The sequence below is a fragment of the Hypomesus transpacificus genome, chromosome 19 (genome assembly GCF_021917145.1).
Source record: "Hypomesus transpacificus isolate Combined female chromosome 19, fHypTra1, whole genome shotgun sequence".
NCBI lineage: Eukaryota > Metazoa > Chordata > Actinopteri > Osmeriformes > Osmeridae > Hypomesus > Hypomesus transpacificus.
The window spans coordinates 7905851-7928528 of record NC_061078.1 but is presented as its reverse complement, the minus strand read 5'-3'; the positions used below and the strand labels follow the sequence as shown (position 1 = coordinate 7928528).

General features: G+C 47.1%; 3 protein-coding genes across 3 annotated transcripts; 1 reads left to right on the top strand and 2 right to left on the bottom strand.

Annotated features, from left to right (window-relative positions):
* The first annotated feature begins 558 nt into the window (after positions 1-558).
* Positions 559-7859, top strand: LOC124481898 (AFG3-like protein 1). The gene is made up of 17 exons (XM_047042181.1): positions 559-774; positions 1295-1379; positions 1494-1562; positions 1732-1850; positions 2250-2399; positions 2573-2647; positions 2741-2865; positions 2951-3224; positions 3324-3461; positions 3653-3806; positions 3947-4054; positions 4331-4456; positions 4567-4677; positions 4792-4907; positions 5005-5205; positions 5311-5505; positions 5590-7859. The coding sequence occupies exons 1-17, from the start codon at positions 661-663 to the stop codon at positions 5812-5814; spliced, it is 2385 nt and encodes a 794-aa protein (XP_046898137.1). The 5' UTR covers positions 559-660; the 3' UTR covers positions 5815-7859.
* On the bottom strand, positions 6217-13210 carry dbndd1 (dysbindin domain containing 1). Its single transcript, XM_047042182.1, has 4 exons — positions 12934-13210; positions 11168-11314; positions 9855-9992; positions 6217-8329 (listed from the first exon to the last, which is right to left on the bottom strand). The coding sequence occupies exons 1-4, from the start codon at positions 12962-12964 to the stop codon at positions 8175-8177; spliced, it is 471 nt and encodes a 156-aa protein (XP_046898138.1). The 5' UTR covers positions 12965-13210; the 3' UTR covers positions 6217-8174.
* A 929-nt stretch (positions 13211-14139) lies between these two features.
* On the bottom strand, positions 14140-20123 carry LOC124482123 (aspartate aminotransferase, mitochondrial). The gene is made up of 10 exons (XM_047042492.1): positions 19963-20123; positions 17203-17359; positions 16708-16836; positions 16558-16617; positions 16306-16467; positions 16085-16189; positions 15780-15930; positions 15515-15680; positions 15263-15413; positions 14140-15165 (listed from the first exon to the last, which is right to left on the bottom strand). The coding sequence occupies exons 1-10, from the start codon at positions 20043-20045 to the stop codon at positions 15043-15045; spliced, it is 1287 nt and encodes a 428-aa protein (XP_046898448.1). The 5' UTR covers positions 20046-20123; the 3' UTR covers positions 14140-15042.
* Positions 20124-22678: the final 2555 nt, after the last annotated feature.

The window sequence follows — 22678 nt, the reverse complement described above, 5'->3', positions numbered from 1 at the left end:
TGCATTAAATCAATTTTAGTTAACCATGACCCTCATACATATGATGTATAAAAGATGAAAATAGCCTGCTGTTTCTTGTAGGTTAAAATCTAATTATCTGTCGATAATAATAGACTTATGTTAGGCTTAGCATGAATAAAGTGTTTCTAAACAGAGCGAGTCGGTCGTGTTTCTAACCCGCTTTAGGGCTTGTTACGATTGCCATGTCTTTCTGCAATTCCAATATAAGTATTACATGATCCAAGGTAAGAGTCTAGTGTTTGAAGCGCAGAAGCCAAATAAAATGTAGCAAGCGTCACTTGTTATTGCAAATATTGACCAATCGCTAAACAGCAGGATGGTCTAACTCAAATCCGTCAGTGGCTTTAAAAAAGGCAGAAATAAAGCATAATGTTATCTAATTTGAATAAGCACACATTCTAAGCCGTTTTCCGCTCTTTTGTATCAGTTTCAGAATAACGTATTTAAGAAAAGTTAGACAACATTAAAATAGGCTGACACTATTGACGCGTTTTACGTCAGGCTCCTCGCGGATTGGTTCCTTCGATTTGGACTCGGAAGTGTTGAGACTGCACTTCCAGCTGTAGGGTGTTGAGGCTTGGGTAACTACCCTCAACAGCAGCAAGGAGCTGCACCTGTGGCTGCCCAGAAACAGTTCCCATGATGGCTCTCCTTTCAGTTTCCGTTGGGCCCTTGAGGAGTGGAGCACAGGCTTGGGGCAGAAGCTGCTGCAACATTTCTGCAGCCTTTCGTTACACTGGCTCTTCGGCACGGGTAAGGATCCTTTTGTTCGGAGGTTTGTTGCTTTGTTAACTTGCATGTGGATTTTAAAGAAAAAAATGCATCGTCAGTTACAGTTATTATCACTACATAAAGTGTATCAACAAAAACATGTAACTATCTGTGCAACAATGGCATTATTTGGTTTTGAAGCATTGTGCCATAGCGTGCAGTGAGACAGTTCTGTTGTTTCCTCAACTTGCCGAGGAGAGTACACAATGTTCCGAAAGCACCAAAAGGATAGACACAGGACTCGTAATGGGAGTAGATTGGTGTCAGCAAGCAACTTCAAATACATTTAAAGTAATGGTTCGGATTGTTTGTTTCTGCTCGAACAACAACAGCAAGTTTGAGAAGGTTATTGTCATTCATTCATCGCATAATAGGCCAGGGAGGGGGCGTGGCAGTTGATTGTTATTTGCAGTATTTTTCACAGGCGCATGTCTGAATGTTAGATTTCCAGTTGTTCACGTCTAGGCAATCTTCTGTGTATATCCTTTCATTACTCTTTTAGAACTCTAACCTAATCCGTATGACATCGATGGGATTAAATCAAGGCACTTTCACTCGATTATTAAGCTCCAACAAACCACCAAGAGGTAATTACCTGAATTAATTGCTACATTATTAAATATATTTCATACACTGGTTATTTGTGTAGTTAGTTAATACTTGCGTGTCTGTAGTATTAATGTAAAGTTTTGTCGTTTGAGGATTTGAGAAGTTTTTCCCTAAGAGTGAGGAGACACTGGAGGAGGAAAAGTCAGCCAAGGAAGGGAAAGGTGAGGAAGGAGGATGGGAGACAAGGAGGGGGCGGGAAGATGGGAGATCATGACCTCCAGTAGCTTGTCTGTCCTGCTATCTGGTTTGGATTACAGATCAAAGGACTCAATGGCTTTTTTGAAGATGGTCCTTCTTTACATTTCCACTGGCACTTGCCACTTTGTTCAGATGGAAAGACCACAGAGCTGGAGTCTCAGGGGTGTGGTGGAGGAGGAACCAATGGAGGAGGTGACGACGGGAAGAGAGGAGGAGAGAAAGAGGAGTCGGACTGGTGGAGACGCTTCCAGGTTGGTATCTTCTGAGACTCATAGACATTTCTGGCCTGAAGTATCTGAATACTTATTTTCTGAATCATCTTAGACAGTCATCAGTAATGTTTCATGTTCTGCAGGACATAGTTTATCAGAGGGTAAGGGGTAGGGGCCTGCAGGCACTGGGCTGTTATGTAACAGAGAGAGGAAAGTAACATTGTTTTAAGCCTATTAATAAGTGCTCCAGTTTATGGGGACAGAAGGTCGAACTAACAGTAGTTCAAGCTGCTAATGGGGACTGATTACCAATAGGAGAGCTAACCAGACGGAGGCCTGTCCTGGCTGACTGTGTGTGTGTTTGTGTGTGTCTATCTATCTGTAGTCTACAACACCAGTCTGTCCCTCTCCTAATGCTTTTCTCTCTGAACCTGATAGGCCCAGATCCCGTGGGATGAGAGGACTCTGCGGAACATTGCTATTGGTGCAGCTGGCATGACATCAGCATTCCTGTATTTCTACTTTCGGGACACAGGGAAGGAAATCTCATGGAAGGAGTTTGTGAATCTGTACCTGGCCAGAGGACTGGTGAGAGGCCCTGCAAGAACCGTGCAGGCTAGACTCTTAAATTCATGTTAGATTCAAAAAGAGATTACGTTTAATCTCCCTCTTCTTTGCTTCGTTAAAAAAGCTCTACAGCTGTTCAGTCATGTTGATGTTTGAAACAGCTGTAGTTGATGTATGTCTGTGTGTGTGTGCAGGTGGAACGTCTAGAGGTCATCAACAAACAATACGTTAGGGTATTCCCAGCTCATGGAGTTCACACTTCAGATGTGGTACGTACCAACAACAGGAAGCAGAGTTACCCAAAAACGTTATTAGTAAAGCATGCCAAGCTGGCCCCATCCCAACATCCTGTGTCTCTGTAGAGCTACCTATGGTTCAACATCGGCAGTGTGGAAACATTTGAGCGTAACCTGGAGCAGGCGCAGCAAGAGCTGGGTGTGTCTCCGACACACAGAGTCCCTGTGGTGTACGGCTCAGAGAGTGACGGGTGAGACTCGGGCTGGGGCAGACCACCCTGACTGGTGATTGACCTCATGCTGCTAATGTGACCTCCGTTCTCTTTCTCCTGATAGAACATCAATGATGAGCATCCTCCCAACCCTGCTGCTGGTTGGCTTCCTGCTTTTCACCGTGCGTCGAGGACCTATGACAGGAGGTGGTGGAGGAGGTGGGAGGAGCAACCCTTTCAGTATGAGCGAATCCAAAGCCAAGATCATAAAGGATAACATCAACGTGAGGTTTAAGGATGTGGCGGGCTGTGAAGAGGCAAAACTGGAGATCCTGGAGTTTGTCAACTTTCTGAAGAACCCACGTCAGTATCAGGAACTAGGCGCCAAGATTCCCAAGGTAACCGTTGCCAAGGATACTTTACATGATACCCAGCCAGTGTAAGGCTTTTGATGTGTGTAGTGTTAACTCTGTTCCTGTTGGTGTTGTGTTCTCCAGGGGGCAGTGCTCTCAGGACCTCCAGGCACAGGGAAGACCTTGCTGGCCAAGGCAACAGCAGGAGAGGCTAATGTCCCCTTCATTACCGTCAATGGCTCCGAGTTCCAAGAGATGTTTGTTGGTGTAGGCCCAGCCAGGGTTAGTACCGGGAGGGGGAGGGGACATCCTGAGTTTGTTTTTTCCCCTGCACAACTAAATATTTATATTGAACTTCTTAACTAATCTCCATGGGAACCAAGTAACTGTCTGGCTTGGTCTGTGTGTAAAATTTGACCAGACTTGCAGCACCAAGTGTATTCATCCGAGTGTGCATCTCTGTCCTTTTCCAGGTTAGGGACATGTTTGCCCTGGCGCGTAAGAACGCCCCCTGCATACTGTTCATCGATGAGATTGATGCAGTGGGCAGGAAGAGAGGCAGAAACAACTTTGGAGGCCAAAGTGAGCAGGAGAACACCCTCAACCAGCTGCTCGTGGAGTTGGATGGTAGGGCCCCTCACATCAAACCCGTGCCCCTGGATCAGCCCCCAGGCCCCCCTCCCCCACAGTATTGGGTGGCAGGCAGCCATGAGTTGCATAAATCCTGCTGCTTCCTGTCTCCATGTTGAGTGTGTTTGTGTCTGCAGGATTCAACACCAGCACCAACGTGGTGGTCCTAGCTGGAACCAACCGGCCTGACATTCTGGACCCAGCGCTTATGAGACCAGGACGGTTTGACAGACAGATTTACATAGGTATACATGTGCACAGAATCTCATGCAGTTTAGGGTTTAAGAGGCGTTATGATTAAAAGGTATCAGATTTATTTGGCCAGTGGACAGCTTTGTTCTGCTGGTGTTGTAATATGTTATGTCACTGCAAAGGACTTGTGCAAAGCTGTGTGTTTGCTTATGTAACCAGGGGTATAATCAGAGTTTAGAAACATGCCACTCCCTTCCCCCTCTCTAATGTTAATAAACATTGCTCTTCCTCCTTCATCCTCTCTCCCCCCTACTCTTTCCCACTCTCAGGTCCTCCAGACATTAAGGGACGGGCATCCATATTCAAAGTGCACCTTCGACCCCTTAAGCTGGACTCCTTGATAGACCTGAAGGCTCTGGCCAGAAAACTAGCTTCTCTGACACCAGGTTTCACAGGCAAGCAGGACCTTGTGGTTGTGTGTGCATCTTCTGCAATAGTCTAACTAGGACCTCCATGTTCTGGGCCGTATTACATGACAGTGTGTGTGTATGTGTTTGTGTCTTAGGGGCTGACATTGCCAATGTGTGTAACGAAGCAGCGTTAATAGCAGCCCGCTACCTCCACCAGTCTATCAGCACCGTGCACTTTGAGCAGGCTATCGAGAGAGTCATTGGAGGTAACCATAGTAGGGCAGGCTGCGCCCTATAATAGTGTCATGCAACCATCCAGTCCGTCCAATAAATCAAATGCATATGAGAGTCAGGTTGCTGATGCCCCCCATCCCCTCCAGGCCTGGAGAAGAGGACCCAGGTCCTGCAGCCTGCTGAAAAGACCACGGTGGCGTACCACGAGGCGGGCCACGCTGTGGTGGGCTGGCTCCTGGAGCATGCAGACCCTCTGCTCAAGGTGAAGGCTCCTTACTGCTTCATTCCCAATGTTCCCATAGTAATCCTGAGCAAGCATTTCAGTCTGACACCTTTGTATGCATGTGTGTGTGTGTCAGGTGTCTATCATCCCCAGAGGAAAGGGGTTGGGCTATGCTCAGTACCTCCCCAGGGAGCAGTACCTGTTCACCAAGGAGCAGCTGTATGACAGGATGTGCATGATGTTAGGAGGCCGCGTGGCAGAGCAGGTCTTCTTTGGCCGCATCACCACCGGTGCCCAGGATGACCTCAGGAAGGTCACCCAGTCTGCCTACGCGCAGGTACCCTACCTAAACCCTGCCTCACTCTCTGCACGCTTTCTTCTTGTTCGAATATTACTAATACGAATTATTCTCACCCCCCCTCCCTCTGTCCGTCTCTGTCAGGTGGTCCAGTTTGGGATGAGTGAAGCGATCGGTCAGGTATCGTTTGAGCGCAGTCAGCAGGGCGCCATGGTAACAGAGAAGCCATACAGCGAGCCCACCGCACAGCTGATTGACCAGGAGGTGCGCTCGCTCATCAACGCCGCCTTCCAGCGCACACATGACCTTGTCACAACCCAAAGAGAGATGGTTGACAAGGTGGGTGAAGGGAGGTGTTACCAGTTCTAACTTTGGTCCGACTCTTTCTGGTGTTCCAGTCCTTAACCTAGGTGTGTATTTCAGGTGGGGAGGCGCCTGTTGGAGAAGGAGATCCTGACAAAGGCCGACATGTTGGAGCTGCTGGGGCCGCGGCCTTTTGAGGAGAAATCCACGTATGAGGAGTTTGTGGAGGGCACAGGGGCCCTGGACGAGGACATCTCCCTGCCTCTGGGCCTAAAGGACTGGAACAAGGGCCATGGGAGCAGGGACACCTCCAAGGGGCAGCAGAAACAGGCTCTCTACCTGTAGACTCATTCCTGATCCCAGTAGGGCCCATGAACAGTAGGTCTGGCATGACCGATATTGAGATGTGAAGTTTTTTTTATATATCTTGAGTGGGCTTGCTGAAACAGAAGCTCCCAGATGGTGCTTTAGGGACAACAGAGTCATGAAGTCTCCATGTCTGTGAGGATTGTCTCACCACCGTGTCTCCGTCTGACCCTGCCCGGACCAGCCCCTGCATACAGACAGCTGTTCTATCTGACAGGCTCTGAATACAAATCAGATCGTCCTTCATGCAGGTTTATAGGGGCAGAAACACTTTAACCTTCTGCTTATCAATTGCTTAAAGGTTGTAATGTACACAGAAAAGTTTGCACTATTGAGATATTGTATAGGGGTACTTAGAGATTATATACCATTCAGTTTGACTTTGTTTTTTTTAGAATATTTCAATATTAACCACAGCACAGTATGAAAGTCTATTCCTCTACCATTCCACATCTGTACCTCTTATCCTGTTCTTTACCTCTGGACTGTTACTTTCAGAAGCTACACTAAATTTGATTTACTCAGGGCTTAAGCCAAATTCAATACCTCTTCTTACCCTACCTTTACAGAGGCTGAACTCATCAGAGCACTGCCGTGTGTACAGCTAAGATACCACGTAAGGTGTGTTTGTGTAACTATGCCAAGACTGCTGGTCTCCCACACAACCACAATGACAAAATCCGGTCATTCAAAGGACATGGAGATATATAAGTCACCGTGGTGGTGTGGATTAAGCTTGAAAGTGCCCCTGCACACTTAGGGGGAGACCCTGTAGAAGGACAGGGGCTCTGCAGTTGTCCAACTGCTTTAAAGACGGGAGATCAGCAGGTTGTGAAAACACAGTTGTTGTTGTTGTTGTTGTTGGAGGTTTAAAACCAGACATGTTTCAAACACCATCATCACTCAAACTGTGTTCTTGTTGGATTGTTGTGTTTATGTTCAGTATACACAGATACATAAATGTACAAGGAGTGACAGAAAACAGCAGGTATTTTCTCTGTGAAAGTGGTATGTTCCAGTGTAACCCCTGCCTTTCTTACTGATGATTGGTGCTCAAAACTACCATGACTGTTCTCTCTGTATTTGATGTAGAGGAGACTACTCAGATATGGTAGGGGTGTTTTCATAGAAAACAAATTTGTCAATAAAACATGACCTTTTGTCCCAATTTTCTTCCCTGTTTATTGTATTTCAGCACTACACCCACAGAATCAGATAACAGATCCTCTGGTTCTAGAGCTGTGGTCTTCAACCCTGTTCCTGAAGTTTTTTTTATCTGACACTGATCTAGCACACCTAGTTCCAATAATGTATGAATTCATAACTATCCAGTTGGTCGGCTGGAGACCTCTGTTGTAGGGCCTGTGTCTGTGGCCTGTCTCTGAATTCTAGTGCTGTGCCCCCAGGCTGGTATGTGGAATGCCAGCCTCAGCAACTCTACACATCAATGAGTTCATAGAGGTTGTATCCCCTGCTGTAAATTGCAAGTACATTTGTTTATTTGCGTACACTATTACCTACATAATTTCTCTTACGAATGTGTGAACATTTGGATATTTGTCGGTGTGTTTGCGTCCTGTGTACTCTGAGCTCCAGACCAGTCTGGAGTCTTTCACTACATGTGAAATACAATATGTTTTGACTCTTTATTTTCATCCAGCACCTTAGTTCCAGGTCAAAATGAGATCCACAGTGTGAGATAAAATAAGATAATATACTTTCAACACACTCAGGATGAATGACAGTAATATAGAGAATTTGGGGAAAGTAAAGCGATGGACAGAGGTGGAGAATAATCCCTCAGATATTACAGGAAGTTGTTCCTGGCAGCAGGTGGCGTCATCATTCAGTGTCTGTCAGTCTGCCAACTCTGAGATTGACACCTTGCTTGCTGTAACTCAGCAGTGAACCCTGACCCTCATCTCAGTCACTGCATTGCATATGGAGAGGGTGCTCCCATCAAACACCATGGTCTTTTGCGGGAGATACTGATGCACGTATTCAGTTCACCCTGCACATGAAAAGAAAAAATACCCTGATATTCACTCCCCCCCCCAAAAAAAGCCTAGTAATCCTGACTGTGTGAAGTGGCCCATTGCAAAGAAAACATGCTAAATATACGTTTGCATGTATGCAACAGCAACCCCCTCATGATCAGTTCTAACGTCCCCAGCATCCCCAACACCATGGCTGTCTACATCAGGGAGGGGCAGCTGCAGTCTCTGCCTGTGGGGGGTGGATGGTTCCGGTCTCTGACAGCTTGGTGTTTATGGTTCTGCTCTCTTTGCCTGCTCTGTGCGGATGGCTGGACTTCTCCCTCTGGGGCCCTGGCCGGGCCCTCAGGACTGCTTCGGCCTGTCCAGCTTCATGAAGGGCTCTGTGGTGTCTGAGTCGCTGTGGTGCTTCCTCTCGCGGTGTGGCTCTACCTTGCTGCAGCGTGTCCACGAGGGTGAACGCATGTATCCTGCTCTGGGCAGGGAGGGCTGGTTGGGGCCTAAGGGAAGGAGGGAAGGGTTACAATACAGGTATATAGTACACACAATACATGGATGTATATGAAATACTTCACCCATAAACAGTACTTGCATGCAAGAGTTAGGACACTTTCAGTCCATTCTAGAACTCTCCAGTCCAGTGTAAAACACTTGATCTTCATCTCTATTTACTGTAAGGTAATGCCATCAGAGTGATGTGTGTGTGAAAGATAATGCTAAAAATGGTGACAATGAGTTGGCAGTTCTTTCCATCTCTCCTCCATCTCACACCTTTTTTCTGCTTCTGTCTCTCGCTCTGACATCTACCCCGCTAAATCTCACGCTTCCCTCAGTCTGCACCCCCTCACTCTCATGCTAATAATATCAACAGGAGGGGGACCGCATCAGCCTGAGCAGAGTGGAAGTCACACAGTACCAAGATCACTACTGTCCACAACTGTCCTGCCTTATAAAGCACTCTACTGAACACCTCACAACGCACTACCACTATTTTCCACCCGATGGTAAGGGGGGGGGGTGGAGGGAGGGAGGGAGGGAGGGAGGGAGGGAGGGAGGGAGGGAGGGAGGGAGGGAGGGAGGGAGGGAGGGAGGGAGGGAGGGAGGGAGGAGAGTTTAACTGCCCTGCATTTAGCTGAGGGATTATATAATGAAATGACCAGCATTTAGACTGAACTCCCTGACTTATCCTCAGTCATCCTCACCCCTGAGGAGTGAGGAAGAAGGAGGTGGTGGGATGGAGTCAGGAGTGTGATTGGACAGAGGGTGTTGGCTGCTGTCATCCTGCTCCACCGGGCTGTCATGAATAAAACATCTTCCTGCCTCCCAAGGCTTGAGGAGGGTGTGTCTGTGGGCCTGAAGATGCAAATGCTTCAGAACAGAAATAATGATACGTAGAATAATGATAAGAATAAAATGAGGCAATTATGAGAGGTGCAACCCTAAATTATACATCTGAAACATCTTCATGTCTTCTGTCTGCCTGCCAGCCAGTCTAGATCTAGGACACTCCCATTGCATCTAATTAATCTTCTTTGTGTCTTAAAGAAGTGTGTCTTCTGCTGTCTTTCTATGAAACAAACAGAAGTTAACTGGAAATGTTTATAACCCTCAGCTACACAGATTATGTAATCATTTTGTAATATTTAATTATTAATATTTCTTAATTATCTAGATTTTTTACTGACATTGTGACAGTAAAATAGTACACACACACACATGGAAACATAGACACATAAACTAAAGCTTTAGCTTCTGATATAATATGTTTAAATGGTACAAATGGCAGCAAAGTTATTATGTAGGAGACTCTTGGGTCTCCCCAGTTAAGGAGAATAACAACGAGGGCTATAGTCTGCCCACTTAGAGAGAACGACAAGGCTGACTACAGCCTATTCAGCTCGGGAGAATAACAAGACCCACTACAGTGTGCCCTGCTGTCCTACCATTTCCAGTCAGTCTGGATAAATCAGAATCTGTTCTAGATGACGTTCCACCGCACAGACTACATGAAACCCCCCAAGTCACCTGCTGGAGACTCATTGTGGTTCTCCTCATCAGAGTCAGCAAACACCTCAGCCAGCTCCTGGTCAGACATGTCTGTGAGCTCCGTCAGGTCCAGCAGGTCAAAGTGCACCTCCAGGGACGACACGCTGCTCAGCGGCTCTGCAAGGTCAGAGTTAGGACACGTTGAGAGCTTTGTCTCCATGGTGTCCCCAAGGTGTTTCCATGGTGTCTCCATGCTTGGTTTGCTAATTAGTTGAGTGTATTTCTGTTCACGCTGAGAATTATGCAGACCAACAACAGTGTTTAGATGTGATAAACATTGGCATTGCAGACAAGGAAGCAGTGTGTGTTGTTTAGGAGTAAAGAAGTAGTAGGAGGAATTCCTCCTCCTACTACTTCTTTGGTTGGAGGGGAAAAAGACGAGAGAAGGAGAAGAGGATGAGTAGGGGAGAAAAGCAGGAGGACAGAAGGAGGAGAGGAGGAAGTGAGAGATCAGGGGTGAACAGTTCTGCTTGAGGTTTTGCCCCAAAGCAGGAAGCTGTTTTCCTTCATTATTCTGTCTTCCTGTAAGAAAAGGGGGGGGGGGGGGGGGGTAAAGGAGCTGTGTCACGAACATGGCTACTCTCAATCCATTCCCCTTTGTATTTATCTCAGAGCCTTTCTGTTTTTCTTTCCTCTTCTCTCACATGTCGCTCTCCATCCCCATCTTTCTCCTTGAATAATTGATCAGCTACACAGTTTGCCTCCTGGCAGGGGTCATGGGTGAGAGAGAGACAGAGAGAGAGAGAGAGAGAGAGAGGGAGAGAGAGAGAGAGAGAGAGAGAGAGAGGGGAGAGAGAGAGAGAGAGAGAGAGAGAGAGAGAGAGGGGAGGGAGAGGGAGAGGGAGAGGGAGAGGGAGAGGGAGAGGGAGAGGGAGAGGGAGAGGGAGAGGGAGAGGGAGAGGGAGAGGGAGAGGGAGAGGGAGAGGGAGAGGGAGAGGGAAAACCTCCCTGCCTCCCTCTCAGGTCTGTTGGAGGAAATATAGAGCAGACACGCCGGCTGTGGACCAAAGGGAATGGAGCACCTGCAGGGATACTGTGGGCTACTGTCTGACTTACTGTGTGCACATTTGAAAGGAAATGATGACAGTAGAACCTGTCTTATTTGTTGTCTGGTGACCTTTCTTCTCTCTGTTCATACCAGAGAGCAGCAGAATCCTTTTGTACAGGACCTCCACAACAGCGGCCATGTTGGATCTCCGATCCACAGACTCAACATTCATCCCACCCACCCCAAGTCTGGATAATTGGATAACCTCATTTATCTGGTAGTAAGAACCGGGCTCCATACTCACGTCGTCTCTCTGTGACATGCAGTAGGCTAGCGCCATGAGCTGACAGGCTGGCCTCTTCCTCACCGGCTGTCAGAGAGAACAGCTCCTTGGACAGCAGCTGTCCTGAGTTGGAGGGCTTCAGCAGTTTCTGGATGTCTGTATTGGGCTCTGTAGACAGACACAAGAAAAAAAGGCTTGAGAGACTAAAATGACAACTCTGATCACTTTATCCGGTCATGTTCCTCCTCCACACTTGCTTCAAGTTTATTTTACTGTCAAGCACATTTGCATTGTTTAGAATATTGACTGTAACTGTTCTTGATGCTATTTTAAGATATATGGCTTTTCCTCTGCCCAGCTGTCCTGTGCTGTTCTTTGTGCCCAGAAAAGACAGCTTGTGTTCTAGTAACAGAGGCTTTACTGTTTCACAGCGACTCACAAGACTGCTCCACAGTGATGACTTCAGAAAAAATCTTTCAGCAGAGACAGGCAGGCAGAGAGACAGGTAGACAGAGAGACAGGCAGGCAGAGATACAAGCAGATAGAGACACAGGCAAAAATAGACAGGCAGGCAGGCAGGTAGAGAGACAGTGACGCCTCTGTGTTTGTCTGCTTGGCCAGACTAAAATCCAATCTAGTTATCTTAGAAACATCTGTTCTGGACAAAACGTTTTTCTGAAAGAAATTGCACTCTGGGAGATGCTGTGTTGCTTCATCCGCAAGTCAGCTGACACACCAGGACAGATTCTGTGACACACACACATACACACGCACACATTAACATACCAACGCATGCACATATTTGGAGACGTATACATATACACACACATGCACACAGATAGTTTTCTCTCTAGCTATCAAATATGTCACATGGGCAATGTTTCACCTCAGTGACTGCAGCAACAAAAGCCCCCCCCCTCCATGTGTCACAGGAATGGATGGTGTGTGTGTGTGTGTCTGTGTTTTAGTGTCACATGCAGGGTGTTGTGTAACAAAGAAAGAAGCAGACTAAACATGATGGATTATGATGGCGTTGTGGATGCCTGCCTTGCCGTTGGTTATTGATTTCTTCCTGCATAGTAAACATGGCTCCTGTTTCTGCTCTAATGAGGACCTGCTCGCTGTTCCATCATCACTCACTTCCACTGGCTGCAGCTCTATGATGGAATCACACACTGCCACTATTCAAACATCACACATCTGCCAAAACACCAACTCATCTTGCGCAGTCACACATAACTACTGTGAAGCTGTACTAGAGCAAGGGCAAGAGCTGGAACCCTAACCCAGCACAGCGTCCTAACCACACCCCTGCACGACCCAGATCAGTGTCCTAACCACACCTTGATCCAGTCCAGATCAGTGTCCTAACCACACCTTGATCCAGTCCAGATCAGTGTCCTAACCACACCTTGATACAGTCCAGATCAGTGTCCTGGTTCTGTGTGACAGACAAGCTGGTCATTGTTTCACGCTCCTCCTCAGTGTGCTGACTGAGCAGAAGGGTCTGTTTGTGAGCGTGCATGTGTGAACACTCACAATTATATTCACTTGTCTACATTTCTAAACCTGCAACTGGTTCATCCTGCATGTGAGGCCTTTTCAACAGTCTCTCTATTGCTACACTCTACAGACTGTACTGCTATAGACAATGGTACCAGTAGAACAGAGATAGTACTGCTACAAACCATGGTACCAATTGAACAAAGACAGTACTGTTAAACTATGGTCCCAGTAGAACAGACACAGTACACTATGGTATCAGAAGTGTTACTATGGTTACTTACCTGGGCTCCCGGCCCCTCCTTGAGCTTCCATGCAGTCGAGCTGAAAGTCCTGTGTTGTCTACTACCCCCGCATGGGAAAAAGATACACAGAGAGAAGGAGAGAGAGAGTGTTCTCTATCTCAGCAGGATGACCCTGCTCATCCTCATTTGTATCGTCCTCCACCGCTCCTCTCTTCCTGTCTGCCAGGTGCTGTCCTCCTCCTGCTCAGCACTCAGACACATCACCCCGCCACACGCATGCAGCCGAGGAAACCAAGGAAAGGAGAAGGCATTCTGCTGCCGCTCGCACAGGGAGGGGGGAGGCAGGGGATGGAGGCGGTGAGAGGAGGGAGGGAGGCAGGGGAGGGAGGGGGTGGTAGGCGGGCAGGAGGGAGGGGGCGAGGGGAGGGAGGGAGGGGGCGAGGGAGGGAGGGGGCGAGAGGAGGGAGGGAGAGGAACAGAGGCTGATCACACCACAGATTGCAGAGCCACTTTGTTCTCTAAGCACTGCATTGTGAATAGAGAATACAGAGAGATCCAGAGAGAGATGCGGGGAGAAAGAGAGGGAAAGAGGCAGAAAGAGAGGTGGACAGAAATGGAGAGGGCAGATAGAGAAGGGGAGGCACAGCGATAGATCCAGATGGAAAAAGTGACAGATGGAGAGAAGGAAGGATAGAGGCAGAGAGAAAGGGAGAGGGGACGATAAACACAGAGGTGGGGAGAAAATGGAATGAGGGAGAGAGCAAGCACAGTGAGCTGGCAGTCTGCCCAGACTGAGGACATTGGGGGGCTGGATGGAGAGGGGGCTGGGTACACAGTAGAGGAATCAGTAGGTGTGTGTCAGGGGAATTTCTTATGAATTGAAAAACAGCCCTAAGCATCCTTGTTTAAATAGCTCAGTGCAGAGTAACAGGGAATAAACACAATAGGCCAGAACAGTCTCGTAAATGAAACAATTTAAGTGTTAACATTTTGGGTAAAAGCAAGCTCATGCTCCATGGGATGTGGAGGTCGGATAGCAGCAGCATAGTGGCTAGCCCTGTTTTAGTTGCAATGCTTCCTTGCTTCCTCATTGTAGGTAGACACCGCCATCTAGTGGACATGTTGCTATACTACTTTCCAGTGCAGATTTCTCTGTAGTCTACAGTTAAATCTCCTGACCATATCATAAGGTGTTAATATATCAATTAAATGCATATGTATCTGAAAGGAAAACAACAGCCCAGATTACAGTTGTAGGGTTTATTGTTTGCTCAGAGGAAATGATACAACCGTAAAACAGGATGTTTACTGATGCAATGAGCATAAAACCAGAACATGTTGACTGAAAGCCCATTTTAAATCAACATGAGTAGAGAGAGAACATACTGTAGACATCTACACATTCTCTCACTTACAATCAGAATGACACAAAAAGATGAGGAACTTGGAGATCCGAACTACATTTGATACTAGTACAGTATGTAGAAGCTCTAAAGCGGGGCAGGAAGTAGGGAGTAACAATGCCTACACAGGTAGAACCCAACTTAATAGATGTCAGCTGAATAATATTGATCTAGACTACAAAGATTTGAACCTGTACCCGACCTGTCACTGACGCACCAGAGGACTAAAGCTGCGTCACTCTTTGTGCTTGTAGAATCTCTATTGCTACTGGCCTCTTTACGTCCTAAATGGGCTGAAATGAATCTGAAATGCAACCCATCTTTAACATAAATAACAACCCTGCCCCCTTCCCCATCTACCAAAACACACCCACCTATCCCTCCCCAACACACACACTGGTGGAACCATATCTCATGCAGCTGGTTTGAAAAGGAAGCATTCATCTAGGACATTAATTAAACAGATCATTAATAAACTTCATATATAATAAATAAGCCGAAACATACACCCGAGCACAACCTGACACAGTGGTCTGGTCAGGGGGGGTGTAACCGTTAAACAACGGGGGGTGGGGGGGTTGAATTGAAGCCATGATCAAACCACATCAACAGTCACACAGAATGAGGGATGGTGGATGTGTGTGGGGGAGAGGAGGAATGCAGAAAGCTCCACTATTGTTGTTGTTCTGATTGTATTCATGTCCAGTGCCACAGTGCCCCTTGCTCTCCCAGCATGCCCCTCTCTCTACTTGGTGACGGCGTGGATTCCCTGCGCCAGGTATCCCACGTTGCCCGAGGTGACGCCCGCCATGGAGATGCGTCCGTCCTTGGTCATGTACACGGAGAACTCCTTAGTAAGGCGCTCCACCTGCAAAAACCGCACATGATCACCATGGAGACTGCCTGTTCAAACTCACACACTGATGTCTACTGTATTTCATTTATATATATGTGTGTGTGTGTACCTGCTCGGGTTTCAGTCCTGTGAAGCAGAACATGCCAATCTGGTCGATGACGTGCTGCCAGTTGCAGGTGGAGCCTTCCTTCTGCAGGTTAGCCACCAACTGCTCCCTCATCTTGATGATGCGGTTAGCCATGCCATGGACCTCCCCCAACCTGGGGACGAAGAAGCACCTCAGCCTGCTGGCTGTGTGTGTGTGTGTGTGTGTGTGTGTGTGTGTGTGTGTGTGTGTGTGTGTGTGTGTAGTAGTGCTTACCAGATGGTGTAGAGCTCTGGTGTGTTGAGGATGGTGGTAGCGATCCTGGCTCCATTCATGGGTGGGTTGGAATAGATGGGCCGGATCAGAATCTTCAGCTGTGACTCCACCCTCTTGGCCTCTTCGGCATCAGCACACACCACTGTGAACCCTCCCACACGCTCACCTGACACCCAAACCAACACACACGTGAGACAACCTTCTTTGATTTGATCATTTACCACAATTAGCAGATCCTCATGTTAGGTTTAGACAGCTGGCTGACCGTAAAGGCCCATGTTCTTGGCGAAGGACTGGGACAGGATGATGTTGTGGCCCTGCTCGATGAAGTAGCGCACAGCCCAGGCGTCACGGTCGATGTCCCCGCTGGCGAAGCCCTGGTAGGCCATGTCAAAGAACACCAGCAGGTTCCTTTTCTGAGAGGGTGGAGAGGAGGATGGAGATAGGAGGAGGGTTAACGGAGAGAGAAGAGGGGGAGAAAGCGAAAGGGGAGTAAGTAGCACCAGATGTACATTCTGGTACTCGGACAGCATCAGCACAGTCAGTCACCACGGTAATTAGAGCCCTTACCTTGACCAGGTCAGAGATCTCCTTCCACTGCTCAGGGCGGGGGTCCACGCCGGTGGGGTTGTGGGCGCAGGCGTGCAGCATGATCACACTCTTCTCTGGGATTTTCTGATCAGGAAGGAGAGAGCACTGTTACACCCCAGGAAGTCGCCACTTCCAGACACTCAAAACATCCGTGCTACCGGCATAGTCTCTGTCCACCCTCCCTCCACCCCGTCTCTTACAGAGATGTCGTCCAGAGCGCCTTTGAAGTCGAAGCCGCAGGTTGCGGGGTCGTAGTAGCGGTAGGCCTTCAGCTGCATGCCAGCATCTCTGAAGATGGGGGTGTGGTTCCCCCAGGAGGGCTTGGGCAGGTACACGTCACGCGCCTCCGTGTGGAAGCGGGACTGGAAACAAAGAGACAGGAGACCATCAGATCAAAGGACACCTTTGTGATTCAAACAAATTACTTCCTGTTTCCTTCGGTGGGTCCTTACCAGAAAGTTTGCTCCAATACGCAAAGATCCAGTTCCTGAGATAGTCTGGACGGTGATGTTCTGGAGAAGAGAGGAGATGATACTGAGATGACAGAAACCTGCTACGGAATTCACGTCTCCCCCCCCCCCCCCCCTTCACGTCTCACTTACCCTGCCACTCTTCAGGACCTCACTGTCGGCCCCCAGGGCCAGCTGGGCACAGGACTTGGTGAAATCTGCCAGCCCCCCGATGCCCAGGTACTCTTTATCCAACTGCTTCGCAGCAATCAAAGCCTCCGCCTATAGGGGGGTGGGGGGTGGATAGAGAGCAAGAGGGAGGAAGAAAGTGAGACATTGCATCACATGCTATCCCCATTTAACACATGTATGGGGATATGCCCAGATGTTTCAGTGCTGTGCAGGACAGCTCAGGATGACAGTGCAAAAATGCACCAATCACAAACCATAGAATGAAACTCCCCCAAATGTCTGTGGAGACAAGACTAAACTAAGGTGTTCTCCCTTTACTGTACTCTGATACAATGTAACTATACAGCGATGTTGATGCTGGAGGGTTTTTCAGGACCTTCCTGTTACAGCTACTCACAATGACTTGGAGGATTGAATAAAACATGAATGTTATTGAAACTAAATGCGTGTTTGTACCTTGCGGACACAGCTGAGCACGAACGGCTTGCCCTGGTCATCTCTGTAGGCCCCCACTCCCAGGTTCATCTTCTTGGGGTTGGAGTCCCTCTTGTAGGCCTCAGACACCCCCAGGATGGGATCAGGGGGGCCCATCTGCACTCCCCCCCACCATGAGCTGCAGCCACAGCACAACAGAGCACAGGTTAGCTACTGATGAGGTAGGAGGACTGACCACACCACTAGAGGGCACCAGCCCTGAGAGGACCCACAGTGGTGGGGATCATGGACTGTGGCTAATCAATGACTATGGACCCTGATCCTTAAGGCAAACACAGACAAACGCTCTCTCGCATGTTGGTGTCATCAGAGGTAAGGTATCCAAGGTGGCTGACCCAGGGGCTGAGGGGGGGCAGACTGAGCCCGAGAAGTCAGAATAACAACCATCCAACTGAAACTCTGACTAGGGCCATGGTAAGGAGAGCAGCTAACAGACAGAGAGACAGTGTGCAAATCAAAGTACATTCCTTCTCTCTGGCTCTGGTCTTTTTCTGTTGTCAACTTAACCCAGGTCATTAGTGTTCAGTGGAGCTCAGTTCAGCCCTGATTAACCATTATCGCACCTCTTACTGTAATGCCACAGCTTAACTGCTCATGTGAGCATAGCATCATTAACTCCACAGTCCTCATTAAAGAAATGCGCACCTGCACGTGTGCGCACACCCCAATTAATCGCCAAAATAAATGAGGATCTCTGAAGAATTTCTACTCAGTCAAATTTAAGTTATTTTTAAGTTCTAAAAGTTCAGGTTTAAGTTCTAAAATTGTACTGCTAAACTGTATGCTGCTCTTTAAATAAGGCCAATAATACTCTACATAATGAGAACTGGAATTCTACTTGCAACCATCCAGAAGTGTCTTCTGGGTGAAAACCCAGAGGAATAAGAGCAGAGGTTCAGTTACAGAGCTTAAACCCTCATCTGGTGCCAGCAGAGTGAACACACAAACTTACACCATTCTTTGTCCGAGGGTCATGCAAAGCTTCTAAGCTAGCAGTCCTGCTTTTCCATCCTGAGGCCAATTGAGCCCAGTGCCCCCGGACAGGTTTGTGCATGTGTACACACACACACACACACGTTGTGTTGGGACTATAGTGTCTCTGATTAAAAGGCCAGAGTTACACAGTGTCAGGAAGATCCTCTCAGGTTACTTGTACTCCTCAACACTGAAGCAGGCAGCTAAAGTTAGATCTGGAAGCTTTGTAAAGGGTAGTCACCACTGCAGCAGTCAGTCAACTGATACCTTATTAGCCCTTCACCAAGCCCAACCCTAATACTAGCTCCCTTGACTACCCTAGTTTACCTCTACCCCCACAGCCTTGCCTTATGCAGGTCAGCTACATGAGGGTTAGGGTTAGTCTGGATCAGAGCAAGGATATGGGATGGGATATGGGACAGATTATGTTATAGTCTAGATATTGGTAACAGATAAATATGCTGTTATATCATTCAGATAAAAACTTATCTGTGAAGGGACCTTTAGAGATGGTTTATAATGCTACCATGGCAAAAATGCGGGACCTTTGAGCGTGTCGCGGCCAGGCACCAGGATGACGGCCCAGTCTGAGAGTGCAGGCCTTGGCATCATCCTGGATATGGCTGAACTCTATGCCTATTCTTAAAACTAAATGTAACTTTTAGAAAACATTTTGATGAATTCCTATAGACATTTGAAAAGTAGGCCTAAATACAGGATATTTACTGCGAATCTGATGCGAGATTACCGACCAAGATCAGACCGGTTCCGCCACCCCCTTTAACTGGATCTGACCGTTGAGTTTATGAGACAGGATTTTACAAATAAATAAGTGGCCTTAGAATACTGCGGGTAGTTCGCGTCGACTATGGAGAACATTATTAAAACAGAACTGTGCAATTGAGAAAATCCAATACACAGTCTATATATTGTACTACACACAAGCAGCCGAGACAGCGGGGTTTGCCCTCCAAGTAAAAAGCGAAAGGGCAGCGGCTACCGTCATCAAGTCTGATGGAACCGGGTACGTTTAACCAATCAGCGATCAGAGGCGCGAACAAGATAGCCAATAATCAAGCTGGAATTCACTCAACTACGGAATGCCGTAGAGATCAAACAAGCCAAATGCTTGTGGTCCTGGAGACTTAAATACATACTCAAACATTATGAGGCCGGCTCAGAAAGTGCTTAGATTTAACAGTGCTTTCATAAAGATTTGCATCCCATTCTTAGGTCACTGAACTGACTAGACAGTTGTAGAACATTTTAGGATGAGAGTAATAATTCCATAAGAATATGGTTAGCCTCAATAACTTTGACTGTTTGTTAAGCATACTGTATATCTAGCTGCCTCGCATTTTTTTGTCTGCATCCAAGCATGTACCTTTGAAGATGTATGATTACAGCGAGTCGTGACAAACTGATTCGAGGAATAGGATTCATGATTAGGGTGTCACATGGTACTGCTGCCAAATAAGAAGCTCAAATTAAATTCAGAACAGAATTTCACAAACTCAAACTGCAGCTAAAATGTATCACAATTTACATCCAGAACCGACTTTCATTTGACCCCTGGGTTGACAACGATGTGGTCGGACAACCTGTAAGCTAACTGGCTAAGGTTAGTTGCAAAAACTAACGTCGGGTTCAGCTACAGTAGTGGCTAGCTAGCAGGCTAGCTGACTTGCTCAATGTCAAACGAATACCGTCTCATATCACGACAACGAAGAGCATTAGATGAATTACCTGTTACGGCTGGGGAGAACGCCCAAGGATGGGGAAATACTCCCAATACCACAGATCACCTTACTGGATTTCAACAGGGCCATGGTTATACCGACAGCGGGGTGTGCAGAGTGACCGTTGTGAGCGTTGACATAGAGGGGAGGGAGGGACAAGGTGAGCGTGAACGCACCCCTACGTCATTACGTCAGAGAGAAAGCGCACGTGCTAAACGGAACGGAGGTTATAAATGAAAATGTGAACAAAACCTTTTGTGCTGTAAATGCACTTGACAACCTTTGTATTTCCATTATGATTTCTGTTGCAATTGTTCTACAGATTTTTCTAATTTCCCGGAATTTGTGCTCAACATGTGCTCTGCGTCCGTGGCGTTCCACTAGAAAGTGTTTATACAAAATGATATGACATATATATAATTCAAAGTAAACTGTCACATCAACTCAATCTGTTTGCATTCGCATCCTTTTGTAGATTTTTTGATTGAAAGAGAAATGTCCACTTGAGGGCGCCATTGTTCTTTGACGTTTGTCCGCCTGTCAGCCGTGCATCGCCAAGTACAGGAGAGAGCCCGCCAAGAAACTGAACAGGTGAGTGAACGTGTCTACACATTAGTGTTCAGAATGGGTCGTTTTTGTGTAGTATTAGATTTGCAAGTGGGGAAGGTGGGAAAGAGAACCCATTGATGTAGGAGTCAGGCTATCAGCCTTGATTACCACATCTTGGAGACGAGATAGGTAAATAGAAACCATGCAGTTCCTGAAAGGCCCTCATTGATCGGCCTGTACTAACCACTGATCACTTCATTTCCAGTAAATGTATGTGTTTTGTTGGTAACGTTTTTTGTCTGCATTCTTTTGAGCACAAAGATGCAGTTTCTCCCCATCTCTGCAACGAGTTTTGATTCTGCTTTCATCTGGTTCCCCAGGGAGCCATGAAGGAACCTCTGCAGACAGAACTTGGAAGTCCATGAAACAGCTTCCAGCTGGCACATGACAACAGTCTCTACTGGCACCGGAACATAATGTGTGTGTATCTGTTTGTGTGTGTGTGTGTGTGTGGGGGGGGGGGTGGAGTTGTTTTCTTTTCCAGAAAGAAAGGCCATATTTTCATTTTCATTCTCATGGATGCATGAACATGCTTGTGCGGTTGTATGTGTGCAAGTGTGTGTGTGTATGTGTGTGTCCGAGTAGGGAATTGTTTGTTGTATTAGTTTTACAGTAGTTACGGTGGCTAGCAAGCAAGATGCACCCATTAAAATTAATGTAGAATTGGTTCAATCAGCTCCTTACTGTGGGCTCTTAGTAGAATATCAGCAGGACCATGTCCTCTACATTCTCTGGGAGACCAGAATTGATGAATACCAAGAGAGTGACAGAGAGAGTGAGGTGTGTGGGGGGGGGGGGGGGGTGTAAAGAGAGATAGTGGCAGAGAGAGGGAGGGGGGTAAAGAGAGAGAGTGGCTGAGAGAGTGAGGTGGAGAGAGGGAGGGGGGGAAAGAGAGATAGTGACAAAGAGAGAGTGAGGTGGAGAAGGGGATAAAGAGAGAGGGGCAGAGAAAGGAACAGAGGGAGATGGTACTGACTGTAATGCTGACTGACACATAAAAGCCTCCACTGATTTAGGGTTTCCCTGAGCACCATGTCAAACAGGCTTCTATATAACCTTTGGTACTATATGTATGTGTGTGTGTGTGTGAGAGAGAGAGTGAGAGAGAAAGAAAGAGTGAGAGAAAATGTAACAAGGCAATGTACAAAATAGACTTCATATGTAGCACGCCTTAAAGCATTCAATTATTATATGTGGTGCGTAAACGTAGGGTCACCATCATCCTATAGGTGTGGTTTGAACCTCCCTTGAGATGCTCTTTCCATCTCTCTCTCTCTTTCTGTGTTTTCTCTCTCTTTACATAGATCTCCCTCTTGCACCAGTAACTCCTGAAGGGGCTAAGATTCTGTCCCAGTGGTCCCTAACCACAATGTAATTAAACTGGAACAGGCCACTGTGGACATGACAGGCCTCCCAGCTTGTACAACTGCATCTGAAAGATAGATGGCATTTAACACTTCTTATAACCTCTGTCTTCTGTAAACCATACATAAAGGATGCATGGGATTGTAAATATTTTTTTTTCCACTTTAAAAACATAAGCCAAGCACCAATTAAAGACAAATTATGGCAAAATGCCACTGCATTATTTTATTGTGTGTTGAGGATCAGTGTGGATGCATTTATCAGACTATATGTCTGTCTATGTCCTCTTTTTCACACTGTCACTGTCATATTCGTAAAATTATGTCTTTCTCATTTTATGGAATTACAGAGATACATTTCCTGGCAGAATAATTGGATTAGAGACAGAAACAATAGAGGTAAAGTCTGACGAGTGTTTCTGCCTGTTCCAGCGTTTGGCAGAGTGGGATTAGGAGCTCGCAGGGAGAGTGCTGAGCAGGAGAGGAAGCTGGTCCTAAACCCTGCAGGATTTACAGCAGCTGCTTGTGCCATGTCCACAACACGCCGATAACATTCCTGAAAAGCCTAAACAGGCATTCTTATCCAGACACCACACACCACAGAGACGCAGTGATGGCAGAGAAGGGAGATGTAGTGCGTGCGTTTGTCTTGATTGAGTTTATTTATGGATATGCTGTGGGAGTGAAACCTGTGAGTCTGTCCTGCCTCAACACTGAGCCTCTACTTCCTCAACACTTTGAGCCTCTACT